Below are 20,740 nucleotides of genomic sequence, written 5' to 3'. Positions count from 1 at the left end.
AGGCAATGACAATGCTACCATAGAGAAGTGATAAAGCATTCAATTACAAATGTGATTTTCTTGGACAGAGTGGGATAGGCCTCAATGTACTGGCAGACCCTAGTTAGGTTCAGAAGCTTATATGCAAGTTCCATGTCTAACATAGGGACTACTAAGCCAGGGAAGACCACTGCTTATTATGGTGTTGTGTTTGCTATTTATACAGTGATTGGGGTTCCCTTTATCAGAAGTTCTGCCATAGAAGGGCGGTTCCATGTCTGAAACTGACAAGCAAACTGGAGAGCAAGGGGAATATAGATTTGAATGTCTGAAGCAGGCAGGCAAAATAGAGGGAAAGAAACATACAGAATGTCTAGGATAGATCTTTGGCTTCACCAGAGGTACAATCACTTACATTTCACAGCGGGAATTCAGTATGGACAGAAGAGTAAAGTCTCAAAGGACTGATTTAAAACACAGCATACCTCTCAACCTGGTAACATCAAAAATCTGGACAAAGGCCCATGAAAAGTAGGTACAAATCGGTATGCTAATTAACATAAAATTTGCATACACAATCATGTAACCCCACCCACTCCAATGGAATTGTGGGATATCAACTTTCAAATGCAAATTGAAGAACAACCAAAATATGGCCTCAGAGACCCAGACCCTGTAGTAAATGGTGACCATTTTATTTTAAATGTGTAGCAATGATGTTCACTGTGAAGGGAGAAGATGAACCTTAGGATTTTGTTTTCGATGACTTGCAGTATGTGGGTTTTATGGTAAAAATAGGGCATTTAATGATAGGCAGTATTATAACATAGCAAAGGAATATTATAGTCTGCTAGGACCTCCGAAAGTCATTCTTAATGGCCTAATGATCAGTGGCATAGCTACAGTTTGTGCCGCCTTGGGCTGTCTTTGAGTTTGCCACCCTTCCCCCCTCACAAAATCATGGTGGTATGGGGCCTCCTCATATACAGCCCTCCCCCCTGCAGCCATTCCCATGTCACATTACTTGGCTAATTCACCCCATTTACCATAAACACTGTAATGCGCATACTGTTTTACTTCTACAATGATTTGGATTTAATTTTAAAAAGTTTTATTTTACATTTTACAGCACAAATATTAATAGACATCTGCTAAACAAAGCAAAGCAGTCTCACAATAAAAATAGACTTGGCATTAATACTTCTCTACCCTTGAAACTCACATTAATTGAAACAGCATTGAAACCCACATTCAAAGAAAATACATCTGGCCAGTGGCAGATAAAGATTAACTTTGGGCTCTTTTCAAATCATAGGCCCCTTGCACATGAAACATACATGTGTTCGTTGATATACCTTCCTGATTGTATTAAATTATATTTCTTGTATAATACAGTACCGTTGTTAGAAGGAATTATAAATTTACTGTTTTGAACATTTTTCCAGTAAACAATGAAACAAAAAGCATGCACCAATAATGACAAAACTGCCCAGTTCAGAACATTTCCATCATAAAAGTCTACCAAAACTTCTACAGTCCACCAGTATCAGTAAATATGCACAATCTCTGCATAAGTAAAAGTCTTCTAAATAATTCCACACTAAATAGATATGTAACTAATGAAGAGGATGCTGCTAGCAAACAACTTTATATTTCATTGTTTCATCTGCAAATAAAGTGCCTGTTGTCCTTGAAGAATAAATTGCCTATGTTACATAAAAAAATGATAAGCTAGTAATATTGGAAAAACAGCTGTCCCAAGGATGAAGCAGCAGCAAAAACTAATAAAAAGCAAATCATCAGTCTGACCGAACAATGAAGGAAACCACCAGCAATTAGCAAAAAAGTTAGTTTCACATGGTTGGTAACCCTAAAACTCACAAAAATCTTAAACCTCCCCCCATTTAGACCCATAGTATCATCACCAAATTCAGTCACAGAAGGTATTTCTTTAGTAGTTGACTACATGTTAAATCCACTAGTCCAAAAATTAGGTTCATTTATTAAAGACTCATGGCATTTTTTGGATTTGATTAAGACTTTTAGTTCTGTGTATTCCTTTGATTTTAAGAAGAACATTTTGTTTACAGTGCATGTCCAATCATTGTTTATGAGTATCCCCCATGATCAATGGGTTGATTTTGTTAGACAGTTCTTGGGAAAAATAGCCTATCTTCATTCTGACAGCAAATTTGTTTTATGCACCTCATTAGAACTAGTGCTTAACAACAATTATTTTTTATTTAACAAGAAAATTTACAAGCAGCTAAGAGGAGTAGCTATGGGGTCCGCTGTGGCCTTGGCCTATGCCAATTTAGTACTTGGGTGGTGGGAGCATAGTGCTGGCAGACCTATTATGGAGCAATATCATGTAGTTTTTTTATGGCAGATATGTGGATGATTTGTTTTTTATCCTGGAAGGTGGCATTGACCAGGTTCATTCTTTTTGTGATAGTATTAATAATTCCAGTGATTTTTTTAAAATTTATATTGGGGAATGTTGGGCTATCAATGCATTTTTTGGATGTTACCCTGACTTGGGATACATCTAATAATTGTTTCACAAGTGGAATACATAGGAAGGAGACTTTTGTTAACAGTTATTTGCATTATTTGAGCAACCATCCTGTTTTTATGAAAAATAATATACCGAAGGGTCAGTTTATTCATGCTTCATGAATGATTTCTGAAGAAGCTGATTTTGAATCAGAAGTCAGCTTTATACAGAGTATGTTTTTGGTTAGAGGTTACCCCTCAGCTTTACTTGGCAAACTAGCTAATGAAATTAGAACAAGAAGGGCTACTGATTTTCCACCGATTTTAAAAAATGTTTTTACTACTATTACAAATAAGCCACATGGAGTCACAGGTGTTGATAATTCAAGTTCTAACAGCACTAACACAAATACGACATCAGTCACCCTGCTAGACAGGGGTCCAGAGAAGTAAACACTGTGGGAAGAAATAGCCAGGGAATTGTTATGCGTGGCTTGTATAGGCCCTAGAGCCGATAACCTAGTACAAACCTATGAACTTATGAACTTTTGGTACTTATTGTATTTTGGATATGTCTGTTTATGCATTTAACATCAGGTTAATTATTACTAGAAACTAGAACATCTTATGTGGAAATAGCGAATTAATACAAGTTGTAGGTGACAGACCCAATTTTGTATATAAAAAAACTGTTTAAAAAAATGTTTACAATTTGACTCCATATATAAAAGTACCCCTGACAACAGCAGATGCTGTAAGGGGATGTATAAATGTGGTTTTTGTTCTTCATGTCGTTTTATTTTAGAGGGACCCTATATTGATTTACCATGTTTGAACAGGATACTTTCTATTGATGGTGTATACAATTGCAATACTAGTGGCATAGTCTATCTTGCTGTTTGTTCTGTTTGCAATTAATTTTATGTAGGCATGCCCACATGACCACTTAGTAAAAGAATTAAAGAGCACTATTATTGTATTATAACTAAGAACATCAACAATGCACTATTTAATCATTCTATTACATGAAGTGGTTTTAAAAAGTTTATGTTTGCTGTTTTGGAACATGTAGTTAGAAATATAAGGGGGGGGTCCTATAAGGGCCAACTGGAACAAAGAGAAACTATATGGCAGCTTAGGTTAGGGAGTGACAAAAAACCTGGCATTAATGACTCAGTGAATATTAAGTGTTTTCTGAAGAATAGAAGACTGAAGATTTTAACATGAATTGCCTATGTTATGTTATTAGATGCGTGCCTTTTAATGATTGTATGCCTTTTGCTAGTGCACTTTAAGAAATTGATTGTTTTATTAGGTAATTATTTTGATTTGATATATAAGGGGATGCTGCTGTGTGCACTTTATTTTATTCTGAAGAAGTCTTTTGAGACAAAAGAGATATTAAACTGTGTTTTTTGATAATTGCTGGTGGTTTCCTTCATTGTTCGGTCAGACTGGTGGTTTGGTTTTTATAAGTTAGTAATATTGCAATAGGAAATGGATGTCAAAATGATAACAGGTTCATAGTTACTAGTTGTTACTGCCAAAGAGGACATTCTCAGGACTGCAGCATCCACCCCCTTTAAAAGTACAAGACAGTACAGTATTGTGTGAGAGTAGAACCCACATCCTTCTGCACCAAAAGCAAGTATTCAACCTGTTATGCTATTAATAATGGAAGCAGACTCAGCATAAGCAGCACTACACCTCTTTTCCCCTGAAGCTCCTTGTAAAATCCATGTGACACTCAACTGTATCTGTCAACTTTGCAGCACAAGAAATCTAGAAAAAGACAAAATTTATTGGAGTGGAGCTCAAAACCAGGGACACATTTTAAACATTGCTTGTATAATCTTGGAAAGTTGCTTTAAAAAAATGCTGTGTTACCATCATGCATTTTACTGCTAAGTCTTGAACCCAGGATGCTGTACACTACAGTCAGAGCAACATACCACTATGCCAAATCAGCTGTTTCCTGAAAGATTGGAAGACTGAAACTTAAATGGCTATAATTTAGTGAATTCAGTTCTCACTATAGCTCTCAACCTCTTAGCACAAAAATCCTGGACAAAGCCAATACTGGGGAATACAGCCCCAAAAATATCGTGTGAGAGTAGAACCCACATCCTTCTGCACCAAAAGCAAGTATTCAACCTGTTATGCTATTAATAATAGAAGCAGACTCAGCATAAGCAGCACTACACTTCTTTTCCCCTGAAGCTCCTTGTAAAATCCACGTGATACTCAACTGTATCTGTCAACTTTGCAGCACAAGAAATCTAGAAAAAGACAAAATTTATTGGGGTGGAGCTCAAAACCAGGGACACATTTTAAACATTGCTTGTATAATCTTGGAAAGTTGCTAGAAAAAAACGCTGTGTTACCATCATGCATATTACTGCTAAGTCTTGAACCCAGGATGCTGTACACTACAGTCAGAGCAACATACCACTATGCCAAATCAGCTGTTTCCTGAAAGATAGGAAGTCTGAAACTTAAATGGCTATAATTTAGTGAATTCAGTTCTCACTATAGCTCTCAACCTCTTAGCACAAAAATCCTGGACAAAGCCAATACTGGGGAATACAGCCCCAAAAATAGGGACAAATTTCAAATGTTGATCTTATAAACTTAGAAAATTTCTAGAATAAAAGGTTTTGTGTTACCATGTATTTTCTGAAAAATATGAAGCCTGAAATGCAAACGCCTGTCATTATTTAGTGAATTTAATCCTTCACTGATTTGCCACAAAAATCCAGAAAACCACAGATTTTATAAGGAACAGAACAAAAATATGAGGCAAAAATCTGGACAGTGGTGGTGGGTAGGGAATTCAGACTCTTGCTACCTGTACCCAATGTACAGGATTTGAGCCTGAGTAACTCACTCTAGCCATCAGGTTCTTGCTACATGTACACAAGGCACAAGGTTTGAGCCTGAATAACTCACTCTAGCCAACAAGTATATTTAACTGGGGCATTATACACAGACACACACTTTATACAATATCAAGTAACTTGAATCATACACACACTTTACACAATCTCAAGTAACTTGAATCACACACACACTTTACACAATCTCAAGTGACTTGAATCATACATGCACACTTCACACAATATCAAGTAACTTGAATCATACACACACTTTACACAATATCAAGTAACTTGAATCACACAAACACTTTACACAATATCAAGTAGCTTGAATCACACACACACTTTACACAATATCAAGTAACTTGAATCACACACACACACACACACACACACACACACACACACACACACACACACACACACACACACACACACACACACACACAGAATATCAAGTAACTTGAATCAAATCCCTTCAGCTCACGAACCAAGCTATATCACACATCAAGCAGTTTCCCTGTAACGTAAGTTGACACAGTGTAACTTGAAAATTCCCTCAGCTCTCAATATAAAAAAAATAGACAACGAACCAAGCAGCAATGGCAGTGTAACTTGAACCAAAGCTTTCAATATAAAAAATAAACAACGAACCAAGCTCTCAATATAAAAAAAACAAGCTCTCAGTATAAAACAATAAACACCAAACCAAGCACGTTCCCGGAGACCCATTGCAGCAGAACCATTCCCTTGCAGTAAACAATGAACCAAGCAGCAATGTTCCCATAGACCAATTGCAGCAGAACCATTCCCTTGCAGCTGGTGGAAGAAAACATCTTTACTGGAAATGCTCGCAAGTTTAAAAAAATAGCTGGGAAAATCAAAAATTAACGGGTGCCACTCATGAATTGTGGCATCCCATTATTGGGACCTCAAAACTGGTAACAACCGAGAAATTCATTACAGTTGAGGTATGATACACAGAAACAAAAACCACTGAAATGAACTGGGAGGCCAGAGTGTAGTTTAGCATTTTCATTCTTTTAATTATTATTTTTTAAAATTAATGAAACAATTAATATAAAATATATTTTAAAAGCTCGATTCACATCAGCAAACGTTTTTCCCAGGGAAGGAAGCCACTTGGGCAGCATACAGAAATTTGCCCTTTTCCCCAGTGTAGTACAATCTCGTAGTTGATCTATATAAATAGGGGGTTGGGTGTAGGTGGTATTGCCCCCCACTTTGGTGGGTTTGATGTATTGTGAATTGTGTGTAGGTAGTTATGCTGTCCAAGTGATTTCTTACTGTGAGAAAAACATTTGCTAATGAGAACGTTTGATGAAGGGCAGTTCGATGATGTGGGGTTCAATGAATAGCCATTCAAGTTAAGTAAATGTTGATGAAGTGATATAAACTTGCAAAATACTGCATCATTAATAACAGTATTACTGTTGCCTGTAAAGAAAATGTTACTGATACTCACCAAGCTGTATCTAAAAACAAGTCAAAAGTGACCAGGCTAAACTTTTAATTAGTCAAACTGTAGTATATGCTGTTTGCTACTGAGCTCTTACTAAACTTGTTAAATATACTATTGTGAGAAAAGGGAAAGCAATACAGAGATTGCTGTGCTCAGGGAGCATTAGTTAGATCACAGCATGTCTGTAAGCGTACAGCAAGTAATAAACATGTCTAACATAGTGACTGTTGAGCTAAGGCTACTGCAGCAGTGACCATTCCATGTAGCTTACACAATTGCACTTTACATTGTGCCTAAAAGGGTTTGTTTTTCTACTTGCATCCTTGGACATACTCTTTTATCTTCATATAATACATATTTCCTTTTCAATCAAACTATGTATATGTGGAGATAAAAAATAATGCCCAGTGACACAATTAGAAATATAAACCTTTTTAGGCACAGTGTAAACTACAGTTGTACAAGCTGAACTTACCATAACAGTAGATGTTTGAATGGCCACTGCTGCAGTAGCCTTAGCTATATGGGTGATATCCTGCCAAGGATATAACTGCTGGCCAACTTCCAAAACGTCAGGGCACATTCCACACACCCAAACTGTCAAGCAGCTTGAGATGAGCTGACTAAAAGAGAAGTTTAGGAGCAAAGCCCTTCAAAGCTTTCTTGCCAGCAGAGAGAGGGAGGCCAAGCCCTGAATCTGCAATGCTAGGAATAGCAACAAATAAATGGCCACACCCTGGCATAACAAATGCACCAAAAAACAAGGCAGATGGAGGCAGATAGCGGCTACTGCAGCAGTGATCATTTGAACATTTAATGTTATGGTAAGTTCATCTTACGTAACTGTACTGTGTTCTATATATTGATCACTGTTGCAGTAGCATTAGCTATATGTTTAGATTACCATAGCTAAATATATTTGGAAGGAGGCAAGAGAACGGTCCAGGAATCCCTGGAAAACGGTCTTTTTTCAGTTAACTCTTTTTTTTTAATCAAGAAACATCTTTATTAAATTATCATGTATGACATAGGCAATCTTACATTTATATAAATGAAAATAAACCATGCCAACACAATCTCAGTTGAAAACATTATGCATTAGAAACCATGCTGAAACAACTGTAGATGCAAACGTTACACATCACTTATAATATAGCCAGTCATTGTCAGTTAACAATTACATAGTTCATTCAAATCCTGCCTTCTTTTAAACCTTATTAGTTCTCTGCATGTATTAGTCCCACACTTCCCATTTTTCCTGTGTAATTTGCTCCTAGCCTTTTCTAAAGTTCCCATTTCCAGTTGTTTTATATATGTTACTATCTTCGCTGCTTCTAGTAATGTTGGTTTAGACTTTGATTTCCATTTCCTACTAATTGCTTTTTGGCAGCCATCATAATCAGACTCAACAAGGCCTTACTATGTCTAGACAATTCTGATTCTGTATCATAGCTCAAAAAATTACACTTCCAGAAAATATGTTCCCAGTTACCTCTTTCTTCCCAATCACACCTCCAACATTTGCTGTCTAACTGAGGAAAAATTCTTTGGAGTCTGTTTGGGATATAAAAATACTATGTAAACACTTTCAAGAAAAGATCCTAAATCTTCTAGATTTTGTTGCATATTGGGGAGACATACCTATATCCCTCTATTGTTTCTTTGTGAATTGTTTATCCAGTTTCTCTACACAGTCCTTTCTAACCTCCTCTGATTGATTCTTATAGTTGTCATTCAGTATTTTATATGTTCAACTAATTATTCCTTTCTTAATGGCAATGGCCGTTCTAGACTGTACTAAAAACTCTACTAGTGCTGGTCTTTTGATTAGGACCCTCTATTTATTCTCTTTGCTGTACTCTGATACCTACAGTCCAAATAAGTTCTTGGCGTCTTCCCATTCTATTACTTTTCCTTTTCTGCTTATTTGCTCCCAATACCTTGGCTCCTTTGCCAGTTTTCTCCAATATATTCCAGCCCCCTCTTAACTGTTGTCTGTATCCCTAATGGCAGACATCCCTATCAGCAGACTATCCTTTCTCCATTCCCATGCTGGCTTCGTTCTTAGAATACTTTCTGCTAATTTATGGATATAATATTCTGTATGATTACTGTTATTCTCCTTAAAGGTCTGGATCCATAATCCCAGTCTCTCCTTGTTTCTTGAGCTTCCCCCATGTTTAATCATCATCCCTTTTCACTTTGAATTATAGTTTTCTGCTTGTGCTGTGCATAGGAGCCTTAACTGTGTAGCTCTGAAATACCCCTTCAAATCTGGTAATCCCAATCCTCCCTGTTCTATTGGAAGAATAAGCTTATCCCACCTGACTCTTACTGTCTTCTTCTCCCAGATAAAATCCTTCAGCTCTTTATTAATTGCTATCCACAACTTCTCCTCTGGATGATAAAAATATGCCTGACCTGTGTATAAGGCTAAAGGGACTAAAAACATTTTAACTGCTTGTGTCTTGTATCCATGTAACAGAGCTTCCATTTTCTCAGCTTTTTATTGTCTTTTATTTAGTCTCTTAACACATTTGCTCGGAGCTTTTCTCCCCGGGCCTCTACTGAAAATGGACATATATCCAGCTAGACTAGCCCGGTCAACAAATGTAAAATAAAAAAATAAATAATAAATAAATATCCTTAGCTGCCGCACCAGAATAATGTTTAATCCATACCCCTAAATACTTCATTTTATCATGTCCCCATAAGTATGGATATTGCTGAATTAATTTGTATGTAGGTACATACTTTACCGCTACTCTCTTTGTTTTAGCTTCATTAATTTTGTTTCCCAAAAAGATTTGAAACTGACTCAGTATGTTCCACAGCACTGTATTGTCCCTTCCTGTTCTTGTCAGGTATTAAATAATGTTATCTACAACCAGAGACAGCTTTTCTTGACTACCTTACCAATTATACCCTTGAATTTCTGAGTCCCTTATTTTCTTTGCCAATGGTTCTAAATATAGTGCAAATAACAAAGGGAAAGTGGACACCCTGCCTGGTTCCTCTCCTCAAGCAGAGATTATCAGAGAGGACCCCAAGCACTTTAATTGTCATGTCTGGTCCCTCATATATCCTCCTAATCAACCTTATAATTTTATCAGGGAATGTAAATGCTTCCATTGCTGTCTCATAAAGTCCCAACTTACTCTGTCAAATGCTTTCTTAAAATTAAGAGTTAAGACCCACCAACAACATTGGTATTTTCTTACATTCTACTTCCCTCTGGAACATCAGTGTTCAGTTAATGTTGTCAAATATTTGCCTTGCCTCCACAAACACACATTTATTTATTATTTATTTATTTGACATTTGTTGACCAGGATAGTACGACTGAGCAAGAGCCCTTTTTCAGTGGAGGCCCGGGGAGAAAAGCTTTGCAATACAAACATAGCAAGAAAAATTACAAGACTAAAGTAAAGTAACAACATATTGAATAAAAACAAATGAATGCGAGTCCCAAGAGGCTCTGCAATACAACAAAGCAAAATAAAGCAAAAAGACTGAAGAATGTACTGTAATAATATACAATAGCAATTTGGCAAAAGTATATAACAGTATAAGTATGATAAGCAGCAATAAAGAACATTAATATGAGAAGTAAGAATATAAGAAATAGGTCATAACTGAACACTATGAAAAGACACCCTTGTATTTCATCAGTAGACATCTTTACAATTCAAAGTGGTATATTAGAGAGTCAAAAGTAGGGAAGGAAGAATAGAGAAGATAATGACAGGTGATAGGAAATGGGTTCACGTGGGATGAATTCATTGGCAGATCCAGGAGCTATTGAGGTACCCTTTGATAGTTTTCTTAAAATCTTGTATATAAGTAATATTTCTGTGGGCCATGGGAAGCTTGTTCCAAGAAAGAGCAGGAAAGTAGTTATAGAGATTATGACCAAAAGATTTTTTAGGTTTGTGAATCTGTAACAGACCTAGGTCTGAGCTTCTTAGGGACTGGAGGGTTTACAGAGAGAGACAATTGAGGAAATTGTAGGGCCAGAAGAGGACTTATTCAAAATAGAATGGATAACAAGTAGCTGTGTAAATAACAATTGATGATCCTTATCTATCAATGTTGGCATCACTTTTGCCATTTTTTTAGCCATTATAGACATAAACAATTTATAATCATGGTTTAGTGTTGAAATGGGCCTGTATGAAGGTAGATCTGATGGATCTTTACCCTCATTAGGTATTAGAGCTACCACTGCTTTCTTACAGGATGTTGGTACTTCTATTATTTGCCCCATGCTGTGTGGGGTGCATGCATGTGATGTGCAGCATGCCTTAAGGCAGCCTGGAGGTTTTGGTGTGCTGGCCAGACGTCTATCCACCCTTGACAGGGGATCCCTATTGTAATGAATACTGCAGCAGTAAAGAGAAGGACATCCACCATTATGGTAAGATCATACCTGACTGTACTTTAATTGGTGAAATTGGGGCCTTACTGGCAAGGCTGAAAAAGGCTCTAGGGTCATTAGCCTAGTAACCTCCTATTATCCCATTATTATTATTATAAACAAAAGCTTCCAGATGTTTATCAGTGTTTTTTTCACTCCTAGCTTCCAAACTTCCACAGGAATGCCATCTTTTCCTAAGGACTTTCCTGTAGATAGGTTATGCATCAGCATTTTTATCTCATGAACTCCTATCCTAACTGTTTGTAATTGAACCTCATCTGCTTCCAACCCTGGCATATTTAATTCTTCCATAAAGATTTCCATTTGTACCTTTTCTTGATTTCCATATTTCTCTGCTTTATACAGACTTTCATAGAATTTCCAAAATATTTCTAATACTTCTACAGGATCCCTTGTTATCTTCCAAGTTATAGGCTTCCTAAGCTTGGCGACATCCCCTTCTACTTTCTGTTGCCTGGGTTATTGTGCTAAAGGTTTTTGTGCTCTAGGGTTATCAAAAACAGTTGCTTAACAGCAATCTTTCTAAACTCGTGCATATTATTGAGGTAATCCCTTAATTTCTGTTTAGCATTCTGTAGTTGCTCCTCTTCTTGTTCGGTGAGATCCCCCTATTTTGTAATACTTTAACATCTGTCAGCCCCTCTAAATAATTCTTATTACTTTTTAACCATATCTCCCTTTCTTTTATTTCCACCTCATTTTTAATTTTAACTTTAATTTTATCCCACTCCCTAGCTGTATTTTCAGAAGTTTCTCTGTTCTCTATTAGCTCCAGAATAATTTCCATTACTCATTCCTTAAATTTCTCACTTTTCAACAGGTAGGTGGAAAGCATCAGTGTCTCATTACCCTGTGTTTTTATTTTAGTTATTGTTGGCACATGATCTGATTGCATACATATCAAGACCTTCAAGTAAATAAACATGTTGACGTTTCTTCTGAGGGTTGCAGGAAAAATCCCCTTGTTTCTCCTTTTGATTTTTGATGCATTCTGACCTTCCTTGATTCTCCCCTAAAGAGCGATTCTTCTCACTTTCCTCTTCTGTAACCTCAACCACTAGTTCAGCCTCATTGCTGGTTCCATAATTTTATTGGTTCCTGTTGGTTGCTATGGGTTTAGGATATGCCCTCCCTTCAGCGTATTCTACCCAGTCCTTTTAAAACTTTTTTTCTTTTTTCCTCTTGATATTCTGAATATCTTGTTCCACTCTTTTAAATAGTTCTTTGTAATTAACTTGGTAATGGGAAAAACAACAAATATTTAGTGATAACATTGTCCAGCCTATTTGCCTCATTCATTAGTTTGTCAATTTCCTTTTGGTTGTACTTTCTGAGGCACTCTAATAACTCACAACCATTGGTTCATTGGCTCATAGGTGTGTACTAGGCTAATGGCCCTGGGGCCTTTACAAGCCTAGCCATAAGGTTACCCTGGCATAGTGCTACCCAACCTTAGTTCCCAGTGCCTCTGTTGAGTAGAGCCACTGGTGCTATCCCCTGGGTGAATTTTCTGTTTCCCATCCACTCATCAAGATTTCTCTTTAAGAGGGTCAGCAAGGTGCTCTGCTTGACATGTATGGGAAGTCTGTTCCATAGCATGGGCAGTCTCTGGGTTATGAACCTGTCTCTCCAGCATGATCTGTTAATTGTGGTAATGATGTTGAGGTCTCTGGAGTATGTGGTGCGCAGGGATTGGGATTTCTTTAGATGTAGCATTTCTAACAGAGCTGGGTCAGACATGGCTGTGTAAGTCAAGCAGAGATCGCCTCTAAGTAGGCGACATGAGGCAGAGTACAGTTGGAGTTTTTTGAGTCTGTTCATATAGGACAAGTGTTTAAGATCCAGGATCCTCTTTGTGAAGTACTTTTGTGGCCTCTCCAGTTGTTGCAAGTGTCTAGTGAGGTACATGCCAAATGGGGCATTGTACTCAATGACTGGCCTAATGAGGGAAGAGTAGAGGGAGACAATGACTTCTTTCTTCCTGGATGCAAAACCCTTAGTAGTGAGATGTGCCACATAGAAGGACTTTCTGACCACAGTGGCAATGTGGTGATCAAAAGAGAGGTTGCTGTCAACCTGTGTTCCCAGATCTCTTTTAACATCTTCTGTGTTCAGTGAACTGCCATCAATATGGTAAATTCATGGGAAATGGGTTTTTCCCAAAGGGGATGATGACACATTTTTTAGTTTTGAGCTTAAGGGCATGGTTCTGACACCAGTTGTTGGTCATTCTTTAGGATGTGAACATTACTTGGGGAGTTAATAATAGCACCCAACTTGCAATTGTCTGTGAACTTTGTCAGCCAGAGTCTCTTCGTGTTGGCCTGGACTTCAGAGAAGTAGATACCAAACAGGAGAGGAACCAGGACCAAACCCTGGGGGACTCCACTCGTGACTAATCGGCAGTCTGACTTGGAATCAGCTACTTTCACACTGTGGGTTCTATCTGTGAGCCAGTTTGCAACCCACCTAGTGATATAGGGGTTGATGCCAAGCTTAGTTAGTTTTTCTATGATTCCTGAGTGGGGAATGTTATCAAAAGCCTTGGCCAGATCAAGGTAGGCTGTATGAACCACCTTGCCTTCATCCACAGCTCTGGTGACTGACTCAAAGAAGTCGACCAAGTTGAGCAGTCATGATCTACCCTTCACAAGACCAGACTGTGTGGGATCCAGAGTTTGGAGATTCCCTATGTCCTTGTTTATTAGGTCCATGATGATGCATTCTATAGCTTTGCATATCAAACTCATCAAGCTAATTCCCAGGGTCTGTAGTCGCTCCTCCTTTGTGGAGAGGGATGACTGCAGCAGTGTGCCATTTGGTAGGGACAAAGCCTGAGGTGAGGCTGTGATTGAACAGGGCACACAGGTGAGGTGCCAGTTCACTCTGTAGTTCATGTAGAACACAACCAGGGATATTGTCAAGTCCCATAGAAGCTGTATTTTTGACCTTTGACAGTGCTGTGTTAACCTATGCAGCAGTAATACTGGGTGCCTGGAAATCTACTGGTATTGTGATTGGTCCTTTGGGGGGGGAGGTGGGTAAATTTGGCACTGAATCTGTCGGCCAGTATACTGGCAATATCTGTTAGCTTGGTATAGGAGGTACCATTGTGCAGTAGCTCAGAGCAAATCTGGGCATTGCCGTGGAGATTCTTTGCATAACTATAGAAGGCCTTGAAGTTGCCTTTACTATCTGCTGCAATTCTGTTTTCATACCTAGCTTTAGAGGATTTGATGAGGGATCTCAACTTTTTGTTGAGGCAGATAAAGGAGTTTTTCCATTCTTGGGACTTCACCTTATTCCACATCAGTTTCCTCCTTCTGTTGTAGAGTTTGTTTATGACAGGGGACCACTAGATTGGCTTCCTTTTTTGGAGGAGAGTGTCTTGGTTCTATTGCGTATGGGTATGGGTAAGACCCATGCATTTGTGTATGTGTTTGTACAGTGCATTGGTGTATGATTCTGCAGTCACACAACTATTCTCCATTTGCATGGATGCCGTGAAGTTAGCCACCTCTGTTTTTAGGATCCCAAAGTTACATTTGGAGAAGTTTTTCATGGTGGATACTTTTTCCGGGGGTGGGGGGTGGGTGGGAGGGATGTGGATTTCCAATGTGATTAGTTTGTGGTCGGATCTATCCAAGCAGGTGCTGACTATTGGTTTAGAGCAACGGTCACCCATGTTAGTAATGAACAGGTCAAGGATGTTGCTACCTCGAGTGGGGATAAGAATGAGCTGGTCCAAGGCATTGAAATTAATGAACTCCAGGAAACGTTGGGCAAGTGTATTGGTACATGAGTAGTTTACCCAATTAATGGAGGGGTAGTTGAAGTCACCTAGTAAGAGAGTGTTAGGTTGGACCCTAATATTCTCCAGGGTGCTTAGGAACGTGGAGTGCAAGTCTTGGGACATGGTTGGGGACCTATAGCAGGCTATGACCTGAATTGTTGTCTTACCAAATGTTAGCTGCTCCTGAAGTATCTCTGATGCATTATGTTGGGCCACCAGTCTGGGGGTGTGTGCATCCTTTATGAATATGGAAATCCACCGCCTTTGGAGCTTTGGTCTTAGTTTTGGGGCCAAAACGTGTGGAATGAGTTATAGCCTGGTAGTGCAGGGGTGCTTTCTGCTGCCTTGAACCACGTCTTTGTTACAGGACAGATGTCGATGTTCTCCATTTTAAGGAGTGCCTCGAGTGAGTGCATTTTGAGATTTAGACTTCTAGCGTTGAGCAACATGACCCTCAGATTGCATTTGTTTGTAGCTGTTACGGTGGTAATTTGGACTTTGAAACATTGCCTAAAAAGGTACTATAGGGGTGGCAAGAGCCTTGGCCAGGATCCAGAAGCCCAGGGGTGACAGATGCAGGCCATCTCTGGCAAAGCATCGAGGTCTGTCAATCATGTCATCCCAGGCAGACAGATACTGGATCCCCTTAGAATGACACCAGAAACTTAGCCAATTGTTGAAAGCAATCATTTTGTACCGTGGTATCATTCTGGGTGATGGTAGGATGCTGCTCATGGCTAGGGTCATACCTGCCTGGGCTACATAATCCAAAAGCTCCTCCATGTCTTTTTTCATGTAGTCCAGGGAGGTACGTCTCATGTCATTCAAAACCACATGAATGACAGAGTCATATTTGTACCTGTTGTTGTGCGACCTGAGTGCATGCATTATGTGTTGGATCCTGGCACCTGACAGGCAGCTGATTGTCACTTTCTCCTTATTCAACCTAGTAAGTGGGACATCAGTGTGCCTCACTATCGAGTCACCTATGACTAGTGTGTTGGGCATGCTGTTTTGCCTTATGGGCTTTGGTTGAGTGGCACACTGTTTAGGAGAGTTATGTGTCTCATGATTAGTGTTGTGTTGTGGTGGTTGAGTGCGTTTCTGCCTTGGAGGGCTCTGCTGCTTGGGTAGAATTTTATTTAGAGCTTCCGCAAAGGTGGGTGTGTGGTTTGTGTTTTTATGTGAAGGCAGTGCTGGTGTGTGTTCCAGAGGGCTATGTGTTCCATGTGGTGTGGTGCAAGTGTTGACCTTTTTCTCTTGACCAGCTATTCCGGTCTTGGCTGGAGAGTGTGTGGCTTCCAATTTGGATATATAAATGCATCTCTCACAAGTCTGAGTGTTGGAAGGTAAGAGGAGAGGGTTGTCACTGTACATGAGGCAGTTGCGATATTGCCTCAGGATGCCCAAGTTCACCAGGTTAATAAGAGAAAACACAGTGAACTGACCTTTAGACATGCCTGGTGGGGTGGGCATTGATAATAAGTACTAGATCTGTTTCCTTGTATAATGTTTAGTGTTGGTAGCACTTGTGTGCTACAATAATTGCTACAAGAAGTCTGGTAAAGTGCTAGACTAATACGCTAGTATAAGTGTAGGAGAGGAGAGAACTAGCAGATGTAAGGGAAAATTTGAAGAGCAGGCTCTGGCACCACTCAGAAGCTGTCAAACAGTCCTGGATACAGCAAGTCTGTATCTGTATTAGACTAGTTACAGGAAAGGTGGGAAACGAGCAAATGCAGGCTTTTAAACTGGAAATTTAAGAGAGATGGAAAAACTGTCCAAACGGCCAATAAACTACAATATCTGGGCCAGGAACCACTCCTCTTGCGGTAGATAGGTTACCTAGTGCTTACTACTCCCACTGATAAGCTAGAAGGCTTCCCTCCAACACAGAAAGGCTTGCATTGGGCTCAGACACTTACAGTCTTGGACACAGCAAATCTGTATCTGCACTAGAGTAGTTACAGGAAAGGGGGGAAAAAGCACAAACACAGGCTTTTAAGCCAGAAAGTTGAAAGAGAGGGAAGAAACTGCTCAAAAGTCAATAAACCACAAATCTGGACCAGAAACCACTCCTCTTTGGTAGATAAGCTACCTAGTGCTTACCACTCCCACTTATAAGCTAGAAGGCTTCCCTCCAGCACAGAAAGGTTTGGAGGGGCTCAGGAGCTTACAAACAGTCCTGGATACAGCAAATCTGTATCTGGACTATAGTTACAGGAAAGGGGGGAAACAAGTGCAAATGCGGGTTTTACATCTGAAAGTTTAGAGAGATGGAAAAATTGCCCAAATGGCCAATAACTACAATCTGTATCTGGACTAGACTCATTACAGGAAAGGGGGGAAACAAGCTTAGAATTTTATAAAATGGAAAAGGAAAAAGCTGGAACAGAAGTTAATTCAAGTTTAAGAATCTAAGTTGGTCGGCCTTCACAAATGAATTCTCTCTGTTAGGTAGAATGAACTAATGACACTAGACTGGGAGGAGTGTCCCAGACCAAATATACAGTATGGGCAGACAACTGCAAAGCCACCAAGTATAAGAACAAGACACAGGGTTTATATACCAGACAGGATGGAAGAATCAAGAAGATCTAATTACTACTTAGTCCTACTAGTTCCTGCTATTATCACTCGTGCTACAGAAGGTCAGGAAACCTGTTACTCTCAATAATAATGAAGACAACAGACTACGAGAGCAGAACACAGAAACCTCATGATAAATGCATAGAAAGAGGAATTTCTGCCTAGTCTCAGTAATGAATCACAATCCACAGCCTGGCGATCAAATAGTGCCAACAAGTCTACATGTAATGGGGAACCAGCTTTTATCCCATTCAGAAACTTCCACACCAGAAGGCCTTTTGGGATTTGCTTCACTTTAATGCATTCCTGGAGATAAACATTTTCTAATTGTAGCTTGCAACACTTGAGAATGTTTTTTTCAAAGGAAACCAAAGTCTCCTTAATAGTGGGTGTGTTGCCACCAGCACCACAACTGCTAAAACTTAAAGACGACTTAAACCACTGTTTGAGCATATCAGTAGTATTCCCATCATTGGGCGGCCGCGGTGGTGCAGCAGTTAGCATTGTTGCCTCACAACAAGAGGTTCCCCGATTCTATCCTCGGCTGGGGTGCCTTCTTTGCCGAGTCTGCATGTCCTCCCTGTGGTCACATGGGTTTCTCCAGGTGCTCTGGTTTCCTCCCACATCCCAAAGACATGCTGTAGATGGATTGGACACTCTAAATTGGCCCTAGGCATGAGTCTGTGCATGTATGTGCCTTTTGTGGAAGGTTGGGTACCAGGCTGGCAACTCGACACCGTAAAACTCCACTGCCAATCATGAATGACAGGTGATCAGCTGTGGCGACCCCTAACCGGGAAAAAGCCGAAAGAAGAAGAAGTGGTATTCCCATCATCGACACTAACTTCATTTGGATTCACAACCACAGAAAGAATCCCTCTTTGCTGAGCAGTTAAGAGACAGTGTTTGTAGTGATGATCACATTTTTGCTGGATGGAATTCACTTTGGTTGGTAAGTCATGAACTAATTGAGTTAAAAGTCCAACACTTGGGTAATCTTCTCTATATCACTGCCATCAGAAACCAGCCATACTAGGGCCCACAGTTCACATCGCACACAAATAACCACAGAAAGAACAGAGTGTTTGTGGAGAATCTGTAACTGTTGGCAAATGTGGGATTAAAAAGCAATAATTGTATTAGTGAAACATGACAGACCAAGAAAACCTAGAAATATTGGACCTTTTTGGACTTTGTTAAACTTGTAGGGAATCCACTGAAAACAACAGGCATGACAGAAGTGAGTTCACAGTTTTATTTCACTAGGACAGCAATATAGGATTAAATGCTTTCATCATAGACTTCAGAATAATTTCCTAACCTGAATATTCAACAATATGTTTTTATTTTAAATGTGAATAACAGGTCTTTAGTTTTTAATATGTATTATTAGTATTTTGTTATGTAATTGCAGTTTGTTTATTGGCCTTTCAGGCCATGTGATTGGTGGGGGTAGTTTATTTAAGGATGGTATTTTGGGTTAGGAATTGATTAACAGCAATGAAATAACTTTCAACAGTGCAACTTTTTTTGCTGCTATATGAAGATATGAAACAATTCCTGTTTTGTGCACCAATTTCACAAGATAAGTTTAATTAGTTTTGCAGTCTACAGTTAGTGGCAATTCTGCTCAGAATATGTAAGTTTTACAGCAGAACTACTAACTGGTTATCATGAATATATTTTACTGAAATGTCTATCTTTTCTCATGCTGTTTACTGTCATTTCTGCTGGCTGTTGGTAGAGAGTGGGAAGAACTGATACAGTTACAGAGCACTTTAAATTTTGTGTGTTCTTTTTTTTTAAATTTCATTCTTAGAGATGTAAATATTCACAGGCATTCACATGTTTTGGTTTAGTGCTTGTTGATACTGCCAACTTTGTCAGGAAGATGCCAACTGTTACGTAAGGAATATGCTGCAGATTATCTGATGACTGACTCAGTTTAAATATCATAAGCCATAAGGAGCTTTAAAATCAGTAAATGACCCAGCAGCGTGAACATTTACTGTAGGTGATGGTCACTGCTGGCATGTCACCATCACTCCTTATGTAACAAATGGGGAAAAGGGAGTTATGGATGGATAGATTACACACACACACACACACACACACACACACACACACACACACACACACACACACACACACACACACACACACACGTGTGTGTTTTTGGCAAATGATCTAAAGTCAGATTCAGTTAAAAAAATGAAGTGTACTGAGATCAAGAAACAAAGCACAGAGATGAATTAACTATGTATGGGCATAAAGTGTGAAAAAGTGTCAGCTAAAAGATTAGAACTGCATATCTTACCATTCTTATTACATTATAACCCAGTAAGTAAAATCATTTTTGTAAAAAATATTTTGTTAAATTTATAAAATATTTGCTGATGACAAAAAAAAATCAATATATATGAGGCTGATCTTAAATGTTCCACATGTGCAATTTTTGTGAGATTTCATTTTTGTTCTTTTGCAGAATCCTATTTGAGATCAACATTTTGTAAAGAAGCCATTTGTATTAAACAGCATTTTTTCAGACAAAGACTGAATGATTTCATAATAAAGACTTGAAAAGGACACATGTCATCTTTATGAAGAACCTATTCTTAAAAACTGTGTTGTGGTTTACAGCCTCTCTGGTTGGTCTGCCATGTCTCGCTTAATTACAGTTTTGATCTATGTTGCCTTGGACATCCTGAGCACAGACTCAGCAGCAGTGAGGCTGACACCAGGCTCTCAAAACAACACACAACCAAAAGTGCTCTCTCCACTACTTGCCCATATCAAGCAACTCAGCAAGCCATCAAATGGCACAGCACTGCGAGAAGCTTGGAACAGTGCACTGAAAAGTGGCGACTTGTGTATTGGGTATTATGATGTCATGGGGCAGTATGACTCCTCTTTTAACTGCAGTACAGGGACATTTATTTTCTGCTGTGGCACCTGCCAGTACCGTTTCTGCTGTGATGACCGTAATGACCGCCTTGACCAGTCATTATGCACCAACTATGTCACTCCAGGCTGGATCACCAAGCCTCATTCTACAACAACCAGAGCACCTGGTGTCAGTCCTAACA

General features: G+C 39.1%; 1 protein-coding gene across 1 annotated transcript in view; it reads left to right on the top strand.

The window, feature by feature from the left end:
• SHISA7 (shisa family member 7) overlaps positions 1-20,740 on the top strand; it is a 1,851,055-nt gene that overhangs the window by 743,249 nt on the left and 1,087,066 nt on the right. The window contains exon 3 of the mRNA XM_044081502.1: positions 20,140-20,740. This exon is cut by the window's right edge and continues 145 nt beyond it. Coding sequence (XP_043937437.1) covers positions 20,314-20,740 — 427 coding nt within the window. The 5' untranslated portion in view covers positions 20,140-20,313. The remainder of the gene's footprint in view (positions 1-20,139) is intronic.

This window comes from Protopterus annectens, chromosome 1.part1 (assembly GCF_019279795.1).
Source record: "Protopterus annectens isolate FY-2018-M chromosome 1.part1, PAN1.0, whole genome shotgun sequence".
Taxonomy (NCBI): domain Eukaryota; kingdom Metazoa; phylum Chordata; order Ceratodontiformes; family Protopteridae; genus Protopterus; species Protopterus annectens.
The sequence above is the reverse complement of the archived record's forward strand: the minus strand, read 5'-3'. Positions and strand labels throughout refer to the sequence as shown.